The sequence below is a fragment of the Scardinius erythrophthalmus genome, assembly GCF_964197995.2.
Source record: "Scardinius erythrophthalmus genome assembly, chromosome: 22".
Classification (NCBI taxonomy): Eukaryota; Metazoa; Chordata; class Actinopteri; order Cypriniformes; family Leuciscidae; genus Scardinius; species Scardinius erythrophthalmus.
Window position 1 is genome coordinate 2,046,305 of NC_138242.1, and position 21,196 is coordinate 2,067,500.

The 21,196-nt window shown below is 38.9% G+C and overlaps 1 protein-coding gene across 1 annotated transcript in view; it reads left to right on the forward strand.

Moving 5' to 3' along the window:
* hecw1a (HECT, C2 and WW domain containing E3 ubiquitin protein ligase 1a) overlaps positions 1 to 21,196 on the forward strand; it is a gene marked incomplete at its 5' end in the record, with an annotated part of 69,631 nt that overhangs the window by 6,425 nt on the left and 42,010 nt on the right. Inside the window, 9 exons of the mRNA XM_081352120.1 lie at positions 38 to 132; positions 2,519 to 2,574; positions 3,042 to 3,114; positions 6,289 to 6,458; positions 12,380 to 12,522; positions 13,402 to 13,502; positions 15,557 to 16,870; positions 19,098 to 19,187; positions 20,667 to 20,817. Of these exons, the coding sequence (XP_081208246.1) occupies positions 38 to 132; positions 2,519 to 2,574; positions 3,042 to 3,114; positions 6,289 to 6,458; positions 12,380 to 12,522; positions 13,402 to 13,502; positions 15,557 to 16,870; positions 19,098 to 19,187; positions 20,667 to 20,817 (2,193 nt within the window). The remainder of the gene's footprint in view (positions 1 to 37; positions 133 to 2,518; positions 2,575 to 3,041; positions 3,115 to 6,288; positions 6,459 to 12,379; positions 12,523 to 13,401; positions 13,503 to 15,556; positions 16,871 to 19,097; positions 19,188 to 20,666; positions 20,818 to 21,196) is intronic.

The window sequence follows — 21,196 nt, forward strand, 5'->3', positions numbered from 1 at the left end:
GTGTGTGTGGATCTGAAGCGTGTGTGTGGATCTGAAGCGTGTGTGTGGATCTGAAGCGTGTGGATCTGAAGCGTGTGGATCTGAAGCATGTGGATCTGAAGCGTGTGGATCTGAGGCGTGTGGATCTGAAGCGTGTGTGTGGATCTGAAGCATGTGGATCTGAAGCGTGTGTGTGGATCTGAAGCATGTGGATCTGAAGCGTGTGGATCTGAGGCGTGTGGATCTGAAGCGTGTGTGTGGATCTGAAGCATGTGGATCTGAAGCGTGTGTGTGGATCTGAAGCATGTGGATCTGAAGCGTGTGGATCTGAGGCGTGTGGATCTGAAGCGTGTGTGTGGATCTGAAGCGTGTGTGTGGATCTGAAGCGTGTGGATCTGAGGCGTGTTGCACAGAAACAGAGCCGTATGCTTCAGTCAGATGATGGATGGTTGAGCGCTTTCTAAATAGTTTATTTTGTGCATCGTGTGTAGTTTTAGAGCACTGCAATTTGTGTGAGGCAAGTGAAAAATATGCGTTTGGGATTCTGGATAAAAATAGCTTCTTTGTGCTTTTTTTTTTAAAGAAGTAAAAGAGAAGCTTAATTTCTCAATTTCTCTCTCTCTCTCTCTCTCTCTCTCTATATATATATATATATATATGTCAGATGGATGGATGGAGGCACAAACTTCGTTGAATCATAGTTTGAATTGATAACTGAGATGGTTTGAACTGATTCAAGCTTTTTTTGAGCTCTTTTAAAATATGTCTTCTAACTAGTCTTAATGACATCAGCAGTTGAAGAACTTACAGTTACGGCTAAATAAGAGAACCACATTACAGTCAATGTGATGTTGCTTAATCAGTAACAAAATATTTGCAAACATTTAATGAGTATTCAGTGAAATGACCAAAGGAATGGCCGATGTACATATTAAAGGGATAGTCATCATTTACTGACCCTCATGTCGTTCCATACTTGCAGGAGTTTCTTTCTTTTGTGGAACATAAATAAAGATATCATGAAGAATGTTGGTAACCAAACAGTTTCGGTTCCCATCGTATGGAGAAAAATGGAAGTCAATGGGAACCAACGATATTTGTTTACCTACATTGTTCAAAATATATTTTTTTGTGTCCCACTGTAGAAAGAAAGACATGCAAGTTTGGAATGATATGATGCCGAGTAGACCTGAATGTTGTCGAGACTTTATTGACTTTAAAGGCCAGTAGGAGACGAGAACACACAGACTCATCAGACAAGCTGAAGCAGGATTTGCAGTATTACTCAGTTCAGACCCCGTGATTGATTACCCATGATCCTCTGCTCCGCTGTGAGTGTGTGTGTGCCACAGTTCAGTGTGATTGGATTGATTGAGGTCTGATTTAAGAGTCTCCCACAGATGCTGTATATCTGGTAAATCTACGGTCCATGTTTGAGCGAAAGGACAGGATTTACACACACACACACACACACACACACACACACACACACACACGTGAAACTGCTCACGCACCGGCTCTACTTGTTTCTCATTACATTTTCAAGGATGTTTTGACTCATTTTTCTGGAAGGTCTATATGTGCATTTCAGCGATTGGAAAGAGTCTTATTGAGATGAAGTGACGCACTTCTGCACTGAAAGTGTTTATGTTGTGCGTCTCAAACGCGTCTCACTGCCGTTCTCTCACTGGTGCTCGGCGTCTTCTTGAACAGAGATGAACGTCATAAACTCTCCTCCTCGTCTCATTAACGAATGGACTGTTGGATTTCTAAAGAACTAAACAAATGTAAAGACAGAGAATATACCAGGAGTGCCTTTAAATTGTTTCGATTTCGATCATTTGTTTTGATTTTTAATTTTACTTTAACTCTCATGTTCTATGTGTGGTCTGACAGAATTTAAATAATATTATAGATTTGATCAATATTTTGAACGAGCTTTTATTTTTAAATGTTCAGTGTTTGATTTTTAGCTTTTTTATTAGTTTTTTGATTTTATTAGTTTTATTTGTTTTACTTCAATTTATTTTTATTTCAGTTTTAGTTTTTATTTATTTCCAGTAAATTAGTTTAGTGATTCAACTTAAAATTATTTTCTATTAGTTGCCAAGGCAAGATTCATTTATTTTAAGTTTTGCATCTGATATTTATATTTTATTATATTTTATTTCATTTTTTTTTTTTTTTTTTGGCATTTTTGGAGGTTTTTTGAAAAATATATCTGTATATTTTTACTAATTAGGATGTAATTTTAATACAAGTTAAACTAAAGAAAAATAGCTTAAATAAAATAAGTTTAAGTTTTTCTATATTTTATTTCAAGGAACAACAAAAACATGTTTGTTTTTTTATATATGATTTTAGGTTTAGTTAACCTTAAAAGGATAGTTCGCTCAAAAATGATCATTCTGCCATTATTTAGTCAAATTTTGAAGATTAAAAAAAATCTTACAATGAAAGTAAATGGGGTCCAAACCAACAGATTTTCATTGAAAGAAAGTAAGTGAACCTTCATCCTTGTCATCATCCTCATCCTCAGGTGGAGGTGGAGTCTCTCACTACACACAGACACAGGTCACACAGCTCTGCTGTCATGTGAGGACGGATGATTATGAAAATGACCTTTTTTCCCTTTTTATCTTTTAATCACTGTTTCATTTTAACGTTTGTGTATATTGCCGTCTTTTTTCAGTATGCAAAATGTTAGTTTTAGTTGACACTAATAACCCCGGAGTCAGTGTTCCCCACATCTAGACTTTTCCCTCTTCTGAGAAGTGGCGTCCCATGAGCCTCTGCTTCTCCTTCTCCTCTTCCTGGATGCTGAATCAATCCTGTCCTAATGAACGCATGCTATTGATTCCTGCCATGCGCGTCTGTAATGGCCTTCAAGCTCAGTATATCAGGCCAGGGATGAAGAAACACAAGAGGAAAGAAAGAAGAAAGGGGGCGTGACCTGTTCAGAGTCACTTCCTGTCCGTCAGTCATGTGCTGCGCTCTGATTGGCCGCCTCGTGCCTGTGCTGCGCTCTGATTGGCCGTCTCCTCTGCTCTTCTCTCTGATAGGCTCTGAAGCCGGTCATCAGTGCAGATCTTCCTCAGACTGGCAGCAGGAGGCTCATCAGCTTCTCTCTGTCAGGTACGCCACTCACATTACTCATATCTATGTGTTTATTCACTAACAAACAGTTGTTAAAGTTCAGTCGTTGAGAATTAATCCTCTAGTGTCTCAAATTGCATAAAAAATCTCAGCTTTTAGTGTGTTTTGATATAGAGGTTTCTTGGTTCGTGCAATTATTGAAATACTTTTTGTGTTCTTGGTAACACTTTACAATAAGGTTCATTAGTTAACTACCTTAGTTAGTACCTAAACAATACTTCTACAGCATTTATTAATCTTAGTTAATATTATTTACTAATACATGATCAAAATCAAAGGTTGTATTAGTTAACATTAGTTAATGCACTGTGAACTAACATGAACACACAATTAACAGCTGGATTTATATTTATATTAACTAAAGTTAAGAAAGATTCACTAATACTGTAACAAATGCATTGCTCACGGTTAGCTCATGTTAGTTAATACATTAATGAACCTTATTGTAAAGTGTTACCGTATTCTCTTTAACTTCTGAATTACCTAACCCAAACATAATGTAATATATTCATTATAAAAGGATGAATATTGTCTGATTGTCCTGATATTCCTTCATCCGTCTCGTTCTCTCTCTCCTCCATTACGTTTGAAGTTGCGATGGCCAAACTATTCACTGCACTATTCAGGATTCAGGATGTATATTTTATTCATAACTTCATAACTTCATAACTTCATCTGCTGCCATGAGCCGAAGGATAAACGTCTGAGGATAAATATACATATATAAATATATATGCACATTAGTGCCTGTGTAGAAGATCCAGATAAAAACCCACAGGGATCCTTTGGGAGCCGGAAAACAGGGAAAAGTGACGTGATTCTTGTGGAAAGTTCACTTGCAAAACCTGAAGGGAACGTCATGTTGTTCTGTTACTGTTTGAGAAGGAATCAAATATGAGTTACACCAATAAACAACACTATAAGCATATCAATATTTCACCTGTGGCCTCCACATCAGTGGATCTGAGCATCAGGAGGAGATCCGTCACACACTCAGACGCCGCGTCTATCCTGTTAAAAACACATTAAGCCCATATTCAGTAATTATGGCATTAATATCACGCTTCCCACGGGAGCGTCTCTGACTGCCGGTCTGGATACTGACGGAGATAATGAGATCCTGTGGGATTCTGAGAGATCCTGCTTTTCTCTTCATATTCCCCGGCTCAGACTCTACAGCTTTAAGACTCATGCTTTCCTTGTTTTAACGATGTTTTAATATTGCATGGACACCAGGGCATGCAAAAACTGAGACAATATAACATATATAACAATATGTCTTAAACATATTGGAGTAAACAGGTGTTGAAGGACAACATTATTATTGAAACAACAATGATAATATTAATACATTTATTAATTATTAATATTAGATTGCTAATTTTAAAGTATTTAAAATACAATAAAAATATATAAAGAAAAAGAAGAAATGTAAAAAACATAATTTAAAGTAATTGTATATATTGTGTATGTGTGTGTGCATGTGTGTGTTATTACATTTATTATTATTATTATTAATCCATTTTTATTTACTTTTACAAATAACAGTTTTATTAAAATTACTAAAATAAAACAAACATAAATAAATTGTTAAATATATATTAAATATAAATTATCCAGATGTTTAAGGGCAAAATTATTATTATTATTCCTGTTGTTGTTGTTGTTGTTGTTGTTATTATCATTATTATTAATTGAAATAATATCTTAATAAATGATAATTATAAATAACATCAAATTCTATATTTTTTGTTATTATTAATTCACTATTTGTTATTTAATGTATTATATATATATATATATATATATATATATATATATATATAATTATTTGTCAGAATATAACAGAATAATATAATAATATATAATTATTATATTTCTAATTATATATTGTATGTACCATTATTTGTCCGAAAATAATAAGATATAAAAATAATGTAATAATAGTGTTTTTGTTTTAATTGAATAATATATTAATTATTACAGTACATTAAATGATCAAATTCTAGTTTTACACACACACACACACACACACACACACACACACACACACACACACACACACACACACACATATATATGTATAATTTATACAGGGCCTAAAATTACCATTCGCCAAGCTCCAAATGCAAGTAAAAATCGGCATTGGCGAATATATGAAACACTGTCACTCACCAGTTATCCGGTGACCTTTTTATGAATTTTAACAATGCATGAACGTGAATATTGCTCAGGGGTGTGTTTCCTGAAAGCATCGTTAGCCAACTATGTTCGCAAGTTCCGTGGTTATCATCAGTTCAATGAGTCTGTGTTTCCTGAAACCATCGTTCAAATGAACATTCGCAAACAGCATCGCAGAGTTGTGTGTTTGGACAGATCTAGACCTGTGGTTAGAAGCAGAGTTACTCGTTTGTATGACATGTGGACTCAATAAATCCTGATCTTGAGCAAAATAATCAAGCTGACATTCAGTATGACCTGTGTCTTTTATTTAGAATACATACAAATGTCATTTACGTCTTTTAGTTTGTCAAGAGATTTAAAGTGTCGTTTCTGAAGAGTGCGCATGTGTGAACGAGCCCTAGTGCAAGAACGAGCCTATGATTGAATCTGGAAATAAAGCAAAATAACTGAGAAAAATGAAAATTATTCCTCAGATGTCATGTCTGTAATTTATATCAAAACATCTCAAACAGATAGTTGATTTCTTCAGCGATGAATCGTGCTATAGTAGTGAACCAGCGAGATAAGGCACTGTACGGGAAACACACCCCAGGACAGTTGACAGGCCAGCGCTGCATCGTCATGGAAGTTTAAGCCTTGACAATATTCAGTATGCAAGATGACGTGAAAGGGAACTCAAGCCGCGTCTCAGACAGAATACTAAACTCTCTTTCACATCTTGCACTTGAAAAAAAAATAGCTAGTATCCTAGTAAACATAGCCTGTTATTTCTTAAGTGAACGTTTGAGAGTGTTTAAGTTTGAACAGTTGAGAAAGTAATGTGAATCTGCATCAATATATAAGATCTATGATTTGCTCTTAAAGTGACGGCAGCCTAATAATCTATCTATATAAATATATAAATACACACACACACACAATTAATGGTTGTTTCACCATAAACCCTTCCTTTGCTCTGCTTTTTTTCAGGCATTCAGGCAGTCGGTCTGAAGAAAGGGATGTTCTTTAATCCCGACCCGTATCTGAAGATCTCCATCCAGCCGGGAAAGCACAGCCTCTTCCCAGCTCTTCCTCATCACGGACAGGAGAAGCGATCCGGCATCGTCTGCAACACGGTCCACCCCGTCTGGAAGAGAGAGGTCAGTGTCTCTCGAGCTCCTCAGGCCTTCAGGCACGTCACGTGGAACGCTCACAGGGATGGTTCGGAGTAAATCAACCGAGGGTCCTTTGCAGCATGACCTCGAGCCAAACAATCCCCCCCCCCCCAGAAGCCTTTTTTAACATTATTAAAGTCAGAGCTTATTTAGAGATCTCAGCCGAATGGTTTAGTGCAGACGCTAATGGATCCAAGGCTGTATCTGGTAAATTACCGCACTAATAATGCACAGAATGGCGCCAATCTTCTACAGTAGTACAAATAGGTTCTGTACTCATAAAACGAGGCATTGGAAAGTTTGTAAGTACATCAGGAGTTTATTTAAATAACACTTGCCTGATGGCTAATGCTACTGCTAACCCGGACACTGACGTCACTTCAGTGGTTTGGGAAAAGCCCGTAATAGTCCTGCCAGAAAGCGATCATAAGGATGAAGTGTAACGACGCCCAGTTCCAGGAATATACTAATATTTTGTTGGTAGCACCAGTTTATAACAATTATTAGTTAACACTAAGTTGTCAACACTTCGGAAAATATAATAATTCGTCGTTACACTACATCCTTTCTGCCCGGACTTTTCCGTGCTTTTCTCAACTCAGTGTAGTGACGTCGGTGTTCGCGTTAGCGGTAGCATGAGCCATAGATATTACATAGAGACTAGATGCCCTGTTGGCCGCTGGGCACTGAGAAATGCGGCCGCCATCTTAAACCGGTCGTACTGCTAGTTTCGTTGCGTGGCAGCGGTGAAGATGCCAGAGCAGTGTGGGGCATTTTAATGTTCTAATCGGCGGACCATCGCATATAGGGCCCGGGGGATCACTTTTAACTTTACCGTACTATTGGTTGTATTTTGTGAGTGGAATATTACCAGATAATTGAGAAGGAGCAAGGATCTTTGATATTGCTGTACTGAAATCGTAGCCAGCTGACGTTAGCTATATGTTTACTGCACCAGCCGGTGTTCACCCGGCATGGAGAGGAGGGGCAAAGTATTAATTACAAGAGCTTCTCGGTTATTTTAGTCCCGTCCGAATGTGCCATCTCAGTGATCATTACGGACAATGTCAGTAAAGATTACGGCGACTTTTACCTTCTGTAAAAAGGTCCGGGAAAATTACCTCAGGTAACGTTTATATTAATAGACTTGTGAATAGACCCTCTGTAAATCAAGTAATTTCGAGTTTAAAAGTAGTTTTCTAAAAAGTAGTTTTATTGAGACGCTTGAAAAGGCATTCAGTTGTGTTCTGGACACTGGGAGAAGTCTCCCCCACATACCATTCTGTTGCCTTTGGCTTGCTCAGTTGGGGATATTTAATTTAATTAATCAATCGACGATACTATTGATCAGCATTACCAAACGTGGACGTTCCACTAGAAACAAACATTGATGTATTGTTTTAATTTATTACTGTGAAGCTGCTTTGATACAATCTATGTTGTGAAAAGCGCTATATAAATAAACTTGACTTGACTTGACCATTCAGATCAGAAAGAAGTTCGAAAGCACTTACTTAACTTACGAAACTTACTTTTAGCGGTAAGTAAGTGCCTATTACCAACACAATCCAATCTGAAGTTAATTCATTGTTCAACCGGACATAACTGTTATACAGTATATATATATATATATATATAAATATAGGTTATTTGTGTTTGCACACGTGATATCAGGAAGAAATGTAATACACACACGTTTCTTCAACTTATTAAAATATCTTACTTTACTGCAACTACCTGTTTCTGCTTCTTTATAGTGTGTGATTTATAAAATACCTTCTATCCTACATCACATATTTTGATTTTGGACGTCTGGTCACTTTACATCTTATATCAGAATATTATATTACTGTTTAGCCTACTATGAATATTAAAATACGCCGAACCATGTGTCCTGAATCATAGCTACATGAGTGACCTTTGCAGCTAAAAAACCCGCGTGAAAATCAGTTCGGTATTCAGTGAGGTATGATTAATTAAAAGCGCTGAGAGAGAGAGAGAGAGATGTGTCAGGTGAGGAGAAGAGATAACCACTCTACCGACTTTTGTACACTTTCGTTTCTTTCCCTTTCTATTTGTGACCAGAGTTGAGTGTTTATCTGTATGCTTTTCCTCACTCAATCCCCATGTGTGCATTTGAGTCATTTTATTAAACCCGGGGAAAATACGCCATCTCTCGTCTCTCGTGCTTCTTTTCCTCATTTCACAGCGTTCGATATGACGGATCGTTTAAAGGCATTTTGACATTTAAAAAGTCGTCTTTGAATCTGAGTCTAGAGATGTGATTGTGACATTTCACGTCTTTCTTTCTGAAGGAGAAGAGCGTGTTTGATATCGCGCAACTTTGAGTCGTGGCATGAATCTTCTGAATCTGATGCAGCCGCTCTTTAAACAGAAGCAGTCTCAGATCAAACTCTGATGACTTCTGCTCTTAAAGTTTGATTCAGACTCAGACTGGTTATTTTATCCCAGCCTCTGTCTGCAACACACGCACAGAACAGCGGCGACTTCATCTCCAAAACTACTGGCTATTAATATCTAATGACAGATATTTACAATATATTTCACCAAGCTTTTAAGGATTTAATCATGGCAGTCAAACAACACACAACACACACACAAGTATATTTTACTTTTTGAAACATTTTATTATTTTTTATTTATTTTATTTTATTTATTCATATTTATTTATTTATTTATTTTTGCTACAAGCTACTAATTACATCTTCAACAGTGCAATTTGACTAATCACTCTCTAGTATTGCATTACTTATTACCATTTACCTTCTAAATATCAACCATCATCATCACCTAAATATCACCATAAATATCTAAATAAATATTCTAAATATCACAAATATCGAACAATTCAAGGATAGACATGAAACTGCTCTTTTAATTGAATCAAATAAATAATATAAAATTGCATAAATTATTCTCGAACTGACCAAAGGGAGAAGGTTATCATTAAAAACTGTAAAATGTAATTTTGATGTTAAATATAGAAATGTTAGTCTATACAGTATTTAATGCAATTACATCAGAAGTAGAGTACAAAAAAATTAAGAGTAATCCCTTGCTTTAATTAAATGACAGCAATTAATTACTTAGTAATGCATTACACCCAACACTGGTATTGATGCATTAATTCCAGTGAGTGCATATATTTCATTAATTCAGTTTGCCCTCTCTTTGAGAACGGGTTGGAAATAACCACACTGAACTGTACAATAAATAAAGAAGTGCCGAATGCAAGAATGTGCAAACACGAGACTCAAGCACAGACATGTGATGCACGGATCCCACGAACGGAAAAGCCAAGAATTATATTTCCTCTTCCATTTAAAGGACCTGTAAATCTATTTTCTGCTGTCCTCCAATGTTTTTTTTCTTTTTGCTCTAGGATTTCAAACTCTGGCCGTTTGCCGACTGAAGGGCATCCCTCAGTTTACACTATTGCCTTAATGTTTCATCACACTCAATGATAACATTTACCAGCTTAAATCTTTTCCTGATGCGGGAATATAGAAAGCTCTGTCCACTCGAGAGTGAATGTGGAATCCTGTGCTGGTCGAGGGACAGGCCTAATGGTTTTTGTGTTTATTTTGGGTGTTTTGTTCTATAAATCCAAAGGCATTTTCTGTCCTCTCCACTAATGGGCTTTTTATTCCTGCTGACAGTGTCTTTCTGCATCACTAAAGCTTTGAAACCCACACACACACTAGCTCTCATTCATTAATAATCACACACACACTTACAATTTGTCTTTTACATTACTATTTATATCGCATGTGGAGTGTGAGAGTTGATCTTCATTCCTTCAGCTGCTTTCTGCTGGTCAGTGGACCGCGTTTGACCGCAGAACAAGCTCTTATTCTCTCTGATTTATTTATGGACGTTCTCGAAGTGTTTTAAGCTTCTGCTTGCGTCGGATGTTTTACTCCTGCCCTACAGTCTCAGATCCGGCTGTTGGATTCAGAAACCTGGCCTGTGTTGCACATACAATCTGTGCATTTTGGAAAATAATCTTGCATTGCATCACATTTTACATTGTACCAAAAATACAAACTTGCAGTTATATTAGCCATCAATTACAAAAAAAAAAAAATCATATTGTAATTATTCAATGTAATGGTATCAAAATAACATGGTAATACCATGTTACCATGTTATTTTGATACCATTTCACTGAATAATTGCAATATGATTATCCTTATAATATTTATATAGCATGGTACTAAAAACAATAGCACACACACTACCATTCAGAAGTTTGTGGTTAGTAAGATTATTATTATTTTTTTTTTGCAAGGATGCTTTAAAGTCTTCATGAAAGGGAAGTTGTGCTCGTCTTTTCTCCTCTATTGTGTCGTATATCCGAGTGAAACTCTTCTGGAACAAGAACAGATGTGGGCGGGGCTTGACTGTGTCTGTGTGGAACTGATTGGCTGGTTGTGGTTTGCTATTGGCTGATCTCATGTGAGTGACAGGTTAAAGCCCCGCCCTCATCATCAGAGAAGAGAAGAGATGCTGCAAGAGGAACTGATTCTCATTCAACATTACCAGGAACAGGACTTTAACACAATAATGATGATGTGCACCGATAAATCGTTTGTAATAAACACTGCAATCGTCAAATAAATTATTTGAAAATTCTATTAATCAAAACATCCTGAAAAAAGTGTATCACACAAATTTATTAAGGATAACATGACACAGTATTGCTGATTTTACTGTATTTTTGATCAGATAAATGCAGCTTTGGTGAAGAGACCTCTTTTAGAAACAACCTTTTGAGAAAAATCTGGTTATCTTATATTACTGTGCTATGTCTAAAACATGCTATTATTATTGGTGTTTTTTTATTAAATGTGTTTGTTGACTGCATTAAATGTGTTTCTGTAGACTGTAAGCATTCTCTCTTTCAGACAAGCAGCTGTAAAATAAACACACAACCCCTGAACATCTAAACGAAACGGATTCAGAGTCGTTCTTCTCTGCGTGTGTTTGTTATCTTCCACTCATTCGCACAGTTGCAGACCGTCTCTAACTAGCGTAATGTGTTTTCTGAGCCTCGTCTCTCCAGAGTGCTGTGGAGGACTCAGTGGGTTTAGATGGGCAGGGGTTTAATGTCACTGTGATTGCAGAAGCTGCTGAGTTTGGGCTTGTGTGGCGCTGTCCTGTGCCTCCTTGAACACGAGTCGTGCTGCCTCGGTTTACTGCCACAGGGAACAATACACTCCAGTCCTGTGCTTTCACACACACCGTCAGCACTGCAGTTTCCCATGGACTCCGGCCAGCATGCAGCATCCCTGAGAAAATTGTGTATTGCATGCAGACTTATATTCTGATAAGTCAAGGGGGACATTCATTCGTCGATTCTTTTTTTATATATATTTGTATTTATGTATGTATTTATTTTTATTTCTGTATATTTATTTATATTTATTTATTTATTTTCGTTTGTATTTTTATTTATGTATTTTATTTATTTATTTATTTATTTATTTATTTTATGGATTTTTATTTATGTATTTTATTTTATTTATTTATTTTTTTTATTTTTTTTTATTTTTCTTTTTTTTTATTATTTTTATTATTTTCCTAAGACTTTAAAAAAAATCAAATTGTAAAAATAAATAAATAAATGAATAAAAATCTTCACAAAATACATAATTGTTATAAATCTAATTCATGATTAGCCATTTGAGAAGGTCAGGAATGCAGCAACATATTTGAAACATATTTCCAGTCCGTGTGTTCAGAACCATCAGATTTCCTCGAGGTGTCAAACTTAATGAAATAGAATGTAAATCACACAGAGAAGGAACTACACCGAATATCAGCGGTTAACAAAAGTATTTTGATTTAGAACTGAGCAGTCTTATTTGATTTTGTATTCACAGAGATTTAACTTTGTGTCCCTGCCGACGGACGTTTTGGAGATTGAGGTAAAAGATAAATTTGCCAAGAGCAGACCCATCATCAAACGCTTTCTGGGAAAGCTGGTCGTGCCTGTGCAGAGGCTGCTGGAGAAGAATGCTATCGGGTAGGTCTCCGCTAAATAATAATTGAACAAACATTAATTATCTGACTGTGAGCCTGCTGAAAACTGCGATTACACTCTCATTATTGACTTGTTTCTCAAACTACTGGTCCATTTCTGCATGTTTTTCCTCCAGGATTCCAGTTTTCATAGACCTAAAGATATATGGTAACACTTTATTGTACAGTGTCCTTGTTACACTTGTTACATGTACTGTACTTACCATAGCAATAACAGTAAATTATGCATAATTACATGCAACTAACCCTCAACCAAACCCTAATCCTACCCTAACCCTATAGACCTTATGCGCCAGAGAAACGAGGGCGCCGCCATCTTTAGAATATTGTCTTTTAACTTCCGTTTTTGCGGTCGCTCTGTATATTGCATGGCATCTATGGCATCGCTGTCCAGGAGTAATTAGCTTTTGAAGTGGATTTACTTAATGTAAAGTTAACAAAAGTTATCATGAGGACTGTGATGTTTAAAGCATATGACTAAACAAATGTCAGTCGACCGGGAAGATTTTAAAACGAGCCGTTCATTAATAAACAGGCAAAATCACTGTGAAAATACAGACCGGAAGTCAAAAGACAACGAGCGCAGCGCAGCGCTGAAAAGGGGCGGGGCTACATAAGGTCTATAGTAAGTGCATGTAGTTAATTATTATTACTTTGTACTTAAATATATAATTACACTGTAACAGTGACACCTTAAAATAAAGTGTAACCAAATATGTTTATGTTTACAAGTAGGTACTTTAATTTAAAAGACAATGCACAGATAGGTTTTTGGTGTGCCTAAAGATTTATTTTATGGGTAATTTGCCGTGAGATTTTAAGATGTCAAGCATCCTTGTCTTTCTCGTCTCGGTGTGAACAGGGACCGTGTGGTGAGTTACCCTTTAGGCCGACGGCTCCCAACAGATCATGTCAGCGGCCAGTTGCAGTTTCGTTTTGAGATAACCTCATCAATTCATCCAGGTCTGTAGGATGTTTACCACTGTATCTGCTTTCCTCACAACATAAGCAAAACTAACAGTACAAATCCTGAGATCATTTGTTTGTGTATTTGTTAATATGTGACTATTTGTTCAGAAGTCAGGCACTTTTGTCCAAACATGAGGTTAGGGTTGCTAGTGACATGCTCTACTGTTTAAACTAAAGGCAAGCAGCACTACAGCGGTCATCTACACTGCTTCAAGTCCCCCTGTGGTGAAAATCAAGCTTTTAATGTTGTTTATATGTCTATATGGTGTTTTTAATATGCTTTAAGACAAAGCATGTGTAAATTCATAAGTCGACAGCATTGCTGAGTATTTCCTCCTTAAAACTGCAGTGAACCAAAGACAGTCTCAAAAACACGCTTTGAAATCGCTGGTGTTTCTGACGTCACAAACTACCTTGTAACCAATCAGATCAACGTGTGATCGTCAACCAGTGGATCTCCGAGCTGAGTGAGGGAGTGGAGGCGGGCTCATTTGCATATTCATAGAACCGTACATACTAAATGAGGCAAGGGTGTCGAGTTACATCCAAGCTATTTTAACGCATGAAGGAAAAATCGTTTAAATATGTAATTTTGATGATCAAAGATGAGTTTTAAGGGATACAATTATTGACTACATGGTGACTTTAATACTGTATTTCCAAAAGTATAGCAACCTGTAACCTACAGGAGTTGTTCACTCCACAATGAAAACTGTCATAATTTACTCACCTCATTTTAAAGTACCATGAAAGTAGTTTATATGACTTGGGCGACGAATACCAAGTCGGCAATGAGACCTGAGAGTTGTGCTGGAGAGACTTATATGGACCATCTTTACAGTGCTTTACTGTACTGTACCCTGGTCACTCAGTCACCAATCACTGGTTCTTTTATTGTATGGGAAAGAGACTGGGGCAGAAACCTTAAAAGGACAACTTTGTACCTTATCTAAAAATTTTTAACTTGTCCCATTTGACCACTTCCAGAGGTAGTCAAAAATGCATTTAACCGGATTGCTTTCACAGTGAAAACACTCACATGTGGTCGAATGTGTTCAAACAGAAACAAATGACCGTCTACTGGCCTAATACGTGAACGTTATGGGAAGCGCTCTGGCCAAACAGGATTTAAACTATGTCAGCTGAAGACTCAAGATTGGTTTGAAGACAAAAAACGTACCAAGCACAATGTTCTCTCATCATATTTTCCCGCTCATAGACCCTCCCCTCGAAGAAATCAGGCCTGGGGCCGGTTTCAGAAAGCTATTTTAGACCGGTCTATAGTGTTAGACAAGTCTAAAATGTGCTCATAGACTAGTCTAATGCAAGTTAGACTGTTTCACAAAAATAAAGACTGACTTAATTTAGACCAAAAAACATTAGACACCTCTTACCCCCAGGCTAACTTAGGTCTAAGACTCTCTGTTACCTTGGCAACCAGCAGTAACAATCAGTTACGTTACAAACAGCCAAAAGAAAAGGGAAAATGGCTCATAATTTAAACATTTCTTCTTGTTACTACATTCTCTGCTAAATTTCCCAAGTAAAATGTCCTTGTAACTGTTATACTCCTCCAACAAACACATATTTTCCGCTGGGGTAAACTGCACTGAGCGGTTGAATGTGCTTACTCGATCCGCCATGTTTTTTTGTTTTGAAAAGTGTCTTATTTTACCCAGAATGCATTGCAGTGTAGTTCTACTTAAGATAGTCAGAGTCTTAATTGCTTTGTGCTACGGTCTGATTTAGAAGTCTGACTATCTACTATATCTAAGCCATAGTCAAAGTCTATCTTTGTGAAACCGGCCCCAGAAGTGGTCGAAAGTGGAAAAACGAGACGGATTAAAACACCATTTTTAAACGGGAATGTGTGTCCCTCGTCTACTTGTGATCTGATCAACCAAACTGTGTCTTAATACCAGGTTTAAACAGGGCCTTTCAGACAGGAAATTTCAATACAAGTACTGATTATTGATAAAGGTGTCTTGTGGTATTTCATAGCTGGTCTGTTTAACCGTACTGAGAGATTTGTTTGTTCTCCTTGGTAGATGATGAAGAAGTATCCCTCAATGCAATGCCAGTCTTTGATGTGGTGCCTGATCAGGAGGCTGAGCTGGAGCCCAACGAGGACCAACCAGCAGCTTCTGATCTGCCTATAGAAGATGCATTGAGTTTGGGACCTGACACCCAGGAGCCGCCCGCCGAAAGTCCTCCCGATATAGAGACCCAAGATGCTGTGCTGCTTACTTCAATAGCTGATCCCCAACCGGAAGCTGAAGGATCAGCCGATGAGCTTGTAACAGCTCAAGGAGAGACACTATTGAGTGATGCCACTCAAGGAGAAACTGAGGAGCAAGACCCTGGAATAATAGAGTCCGAGGAAACTGTGGCCGAGACTCCTTTGGAGGAACTGGAGAACCATGATGCTGAAGACACATGTGGAGATGAAATGAGACCAACTGGAGAGCATGTAGAGGTTGAGAGAAGCTCAGAGCGGGTTGACATGAGGGTGGAAGGAGATGGGAACGAGGAGGAACCCTGTTCCCCAAGGATGCGAGGTGCCTTGAAGCGAAAAAGCCGACCCTGTTCGCTTCCAGTGTCCGAATTAGAGACAGTCATCGCCTCAGCCTGTGAAGAACCCGAGACGCCACGGTCTCACTACATCCGCATTCATCATTTGCTGCACAGCTTACCGTCAGCTCAATGCCACCATGACAGCCAAGATGAAGACGAAGTTCTTGATCCAGAATCAGAAGAACTCACTGTCAAACCCCCAGAGGACAAAGAGGAGGATGAAGATGAGGTGTCTGAAGCTCAGTCTCCATCAATCGTGCCTGAGTGTCCTAGACCGTGTTGCAGGCGTACCTTACCACGTAGCCTCTCCATCGAGCGCTTGTCCGAACTCAACCAACTCCTGGAGGGGGAAAGACCCTCGCCTCGCACCCTTCGGCCGGACAGCGAAGACGGGGATGTGTGTGTAAGCAGAAGGGATCCTCGAGTGAGTGAGTGCGAACTGTGTGACAACTCCTGCTACAGCACTTCCTGTTACAGCACTTCCTGTTACAGCACTTCCTGTTACAGCAACTCGGGCTACGAGGGTCGTAACCACCTGTGCAGCCACACACGTCTCTCTTCGGTCGACAGCACACGGCTGTCGGAGAGCACCGTCTTCTCCTCGCAGGAGGAAGAGGAGGAAGAGAACAGTGCTTTTGAATCCGTCTCGGACTCGATGCAGAGTCCAGAGATCAGGGAGCCAGGAGACGGGTCGGTTCAGTGGAGGGAGTCGTCCTCGGAGGACAGTCCCCAGAGAGAAGGGGCGGTGGAGGTGTCGCCAGGAGCTGGGCCCAGTGTTTCCTCATCAGGTGAGGAGACTTCTGCATTGATGAAAGGGCTTGCTAAACTCTTGAATGTCCCTGCTGAAAAGTCACCAGCACAAGGTATGTTCTGCATGCTGGGTCCAGTATGGGATGTTAGTTGCTGGTTTGCTCCTCCCTGGCATGGGAAGTGGGAGTACTGGTGGACCAACTCAGTTATGCTTGAAAGCAGCTTGACTAAGCTGGGCCACCCGCTAGACCAGCATTTTACCAGCTCTAATCATCATAAACCAGACTGGACCATCATGGAATTAGTGTTGACTTATGCTGGATTTTTCTGCAGGGGTGTGCATGAATTCTTGATATTTCTTAATCAAAAGCCGCGTTTCCACTGTCAGGCAAAGAAACGTGCATGCTAGTGTAAACTTGCCTTGCTAGTGCGTGCCAGAGACAGTGCATTTCCACTATCACTTTCAGGGCTTGATCGGGCCTCGTCGGGGCTTGCTTGGGGCCAATGGCCAGGGTTTTTTGGGTTTACTTTTATACGGGTATCGGTCAGACGAGACCGATCCAAATCCGATATTGTGTATACTCTTCTGTGTTATGCGCATACGCACTTTGTGCCGCTTTGTATTGGAGCCTCTCATATTATAATACTTTTGCGCAATGAAAGATTATTAATAGCCTTTCTTGTTCTGTCCTATCTATCATAAGTTGCTGCCTCATTAAACAGCTGCGCTGTACATTTAAAAGATGTCTTAATTTTATATTATATATATATATATCGTTTCTCATGAATGTATTTTACAACAATACAAAGAGCAATGTGAAACATTTTACCAGATTCAGTGCTACACTTATTGTCTCTTATTTGTTCCCCACTAAATAATGTTTATGTTCACTAAATGTTCAGATTGTATTCAATTATTGTGCACTTGTAACTTTTATATCCACTAATCTAGTTTAAAATAGCATTTTTGTCATAGATAATGATCATATATTTTGTTTATTTGTTGTTTTTCTTTATAATGAATTTAGTAGATTGTGTTTAACACACAAACGAGTGATTATCAGTTCAACACACAGAGTTATGGAAATTCTACTTGATTTAAAACTGCACTGATATTGGATCGGTATCGGTCGATACTCAGAATTTTTGGTATCGGATCGGATCGGATTCATAGCAAAATAACATCACCAGTGTAAAAACCCCTGTATAACTGCTTGTGCTGCTCGCTCTGTGAAACGGCTTGACCAGTGATGAGTTTGGCAGCCAATTACTGCTGAAACTCATTCATACGCGCATGAATATGAGAACCGATGATGGCTCAATAATTAATATTTCACCTCCACTGACACCATTTAATGGACAGACACCAGAAAGGCTACCATGTTCATGTTTGTTTTCAGTTTATTACATACAGTATATATGGTGAATTCAGGTAAATTGTAGCCTGGCTCCGCCCTCCTACGTACTTCCGCTCAATTTCATTTTCCTTCAGTACTACGTCTGGGACTGCTGTATATTCTTAGGTTTCCAGAAACAAATTTTTTGTAGGACCAATCAGCGAATAGAGGGAGTGGCTGAGAACGATGACGTTGATGTGATCACACACATGACTAGCGTCGGCCAATAGTGAGCCTACGTGTGACGTACAACACACAGACGCGCTGCTTTATCAAGACTCGAGGAACAGAGAGAAGGAAATGAATAGTGGAATAAAGTCGTTTTTTTTGTTTGTTTTTGCGCACAAAAAGTATTCTCGTCGCTTTATAAACTTTATAAAAGACAGACATCTTATTCTAAACATAATCCTCTGATCATTCGGACGACCACACGTTAGCGATTGGCTATGGCAGATCCTGAGTGACTCTGGGCAGATCCAATAGTTTTGAACTTTAACAGAGAACCCGCCTACAAGGAAGTAAACGTTTCTCAATGGAGCGAGGCCAGACTCTCTGTACAAATGAAATGTACGAGAGTCTGGTAGAACCAGGCTAGGTAAATTGTGCCACTTTGTGACAAATTTGGTCCTGAATTCAACCTATATATTATTCATGGCAGTGGTTCTCAACTTGATTTGCTTCAGGACTTTATATTGATTTTACATTTGACTTGATGGGGAAACATTTTGTTTTTATAAAAATACTTTTTATTTTATTATTTTTATGTTACATTGACAGGGAAATTCTCACGCAACCAGTCGAGAACCGCTGATTTATGGCACATGCAGATTGTCATAAGTCATGGCCTGTGTTGTGATTGTGTTTGTAGGCAGTTGTCATTTGCAGATCAGCCATCATGCGTTCACTCATCTTCCCGACCCCCATCATTACACAAGCGCTGATCAACCATTACCACCAAGTAAGCTTTCCTGAGTCATTCCTTTCCCTCGCTTAGGCCATGAACCTGCTGCCTTCATCTCTGTGTGTGTGTGTGTGTGTGTGTGCGTGTGTGTGTGTGTGTGTGTGTGTGTGTGTGTGTTTATGTGTGTGTGTGTGTGTGTGCGTGTGTGTGTGCGTGTGTGTGTGTGTGTGTGTGTGTGTGTGTGTGTGTGTGTGTGTGTGTGTGTGTGTGTGTGTGTGTGTGTGTGTTTGTGTGCGTGCCTGTGTGTGTGTGTGTGTGTGTGTGTGTGTGTGTGTGTGTGTGTGTGTGTGTGTGTGTGTGTGTGTGTGTGTGTGTGTGTGTGTGTGTGTGTGTGTGTGTGTGTGTGTGTGTGTGTGTGTGTGTGTGTGTGTGCGTGCCTGTGTGTGTGTGTGTGTGTGCGTGTGTGTGTGTGTGTGTGTGTGTGTGTGTGTGTGTTTATGTGTGTGTGTGTGTGTGTGCGTGTGTGTGTGTGTGTGTGTGTGTGTGTGTGTGTGTGTGTGTGTGTGTGTGTGTGTGTGTGTGTGTGTGTGTGTGCGTGCCTGCGTGTGTGTGTGAGTGTGTGTGTGTGTGTGTGTGTGTGTGTGTGTGTGTGTGTGTGTGTGTGTGTGTGTGTGTGTGTGTGTGTGTGTGTGTGTGTGTGTGTGTGTGCGTGTGTGTGTGTTTTCATGCATATTCTGTATGTTGTTCTCCAGTTTAACAACTGCCCTCTGTTCAGTTCATGAATGTGGAGTTACTGTAGATGTCCAGGTCACACAAGATGCAGCAACTGGAATGAAATGTATAAAATATATCAAAAACACTATACCGGGGTACACTACTGTTAAAAAGTGTGGTATCGGTAAGATTTTGTAATGTTTATTTTTATTTTTTATAATGTAAAGTGTCTTCTGCTCAACAAAGCTGCATTTATTTGATCAAAAATACAGTAAAGACAGTGAAATATTATTCCAATTTAAAACAGCTGTTGTATTTCTATGAACATTGATTATGATTATTACATCAGTGTCCTGAAATATTCCTTATATTGTGTGTATTATAACATTCATACTGAAAAATGAAACGTTATTAAAAACTAAAATTCGCTGAATTTCACTCCAGTTCTTCATCCTGTTTGCCAACATCAATTCAAGTTCATTTCAATGTTTTATGCATTGAACACTGCATATATAGTATATGATATGCATGTGCACAAACTTAACATTTTCTCTACTCGACTGATTGTAAGTGTTTATATGTTTCGGTTACACTTACTTTCGATAGTCCACTTTAGACTTTCTACTCACTATAAGTAACTTTTGCAACTACATGTCAACTAACTCTCATTAGAGTATTAGCAGAGAGTCCACTAATACTCTAATGAGAGTTCATTGACATGTAGTTGCAAAAGTTACTGATAGTGAGTAGAAAGTCTAAAGTGGACTGTCGACATAAAGTGTCTCATATGTCAGCTGATGTGTTTCTCTGTAACCGGCACAGACTGGGAAGCGCGGATAGACAGTCATGGACGGGTGTTCTACGTGGATCATGTGAACCGCAGCACCACATGGCAGAAGCCGATCCATGCGGCCAAACGCTCCGGCATCCCGAGATCCGGATCCACACACCAGATGGAGCAGCTCAACCGCAGGTCTGACAACTCCTGATTCACATTCACTGCGTTATCCTGCTTCTTACTCGGCTCTGTGGAATGCTTGACTCTGATTGGTCAATCGCTTGACTCTGATTGGTCGATCGCTCCATCCAGCGGTGAGTGATTCCCAGATAACAGCCTCTGAGAACAGAAACACCGGCTCATCCGGGTCACTGGAGTCAGCAGCGCTATACGCTCACTAGGAACGGCTTTTCTTCGTGGAAGTTTTGCGTTTGGTGAGCTGATAAAATATTCAAACTCAGTCGAATCAATATTTTGTGTAGTTATTTAATTATGCCATCCAGTATCGTGGACTCGCTCTCTCTCGTTTCACACAAATGCTTTGAAACACCGACTGGATGTATATTATCCCTTA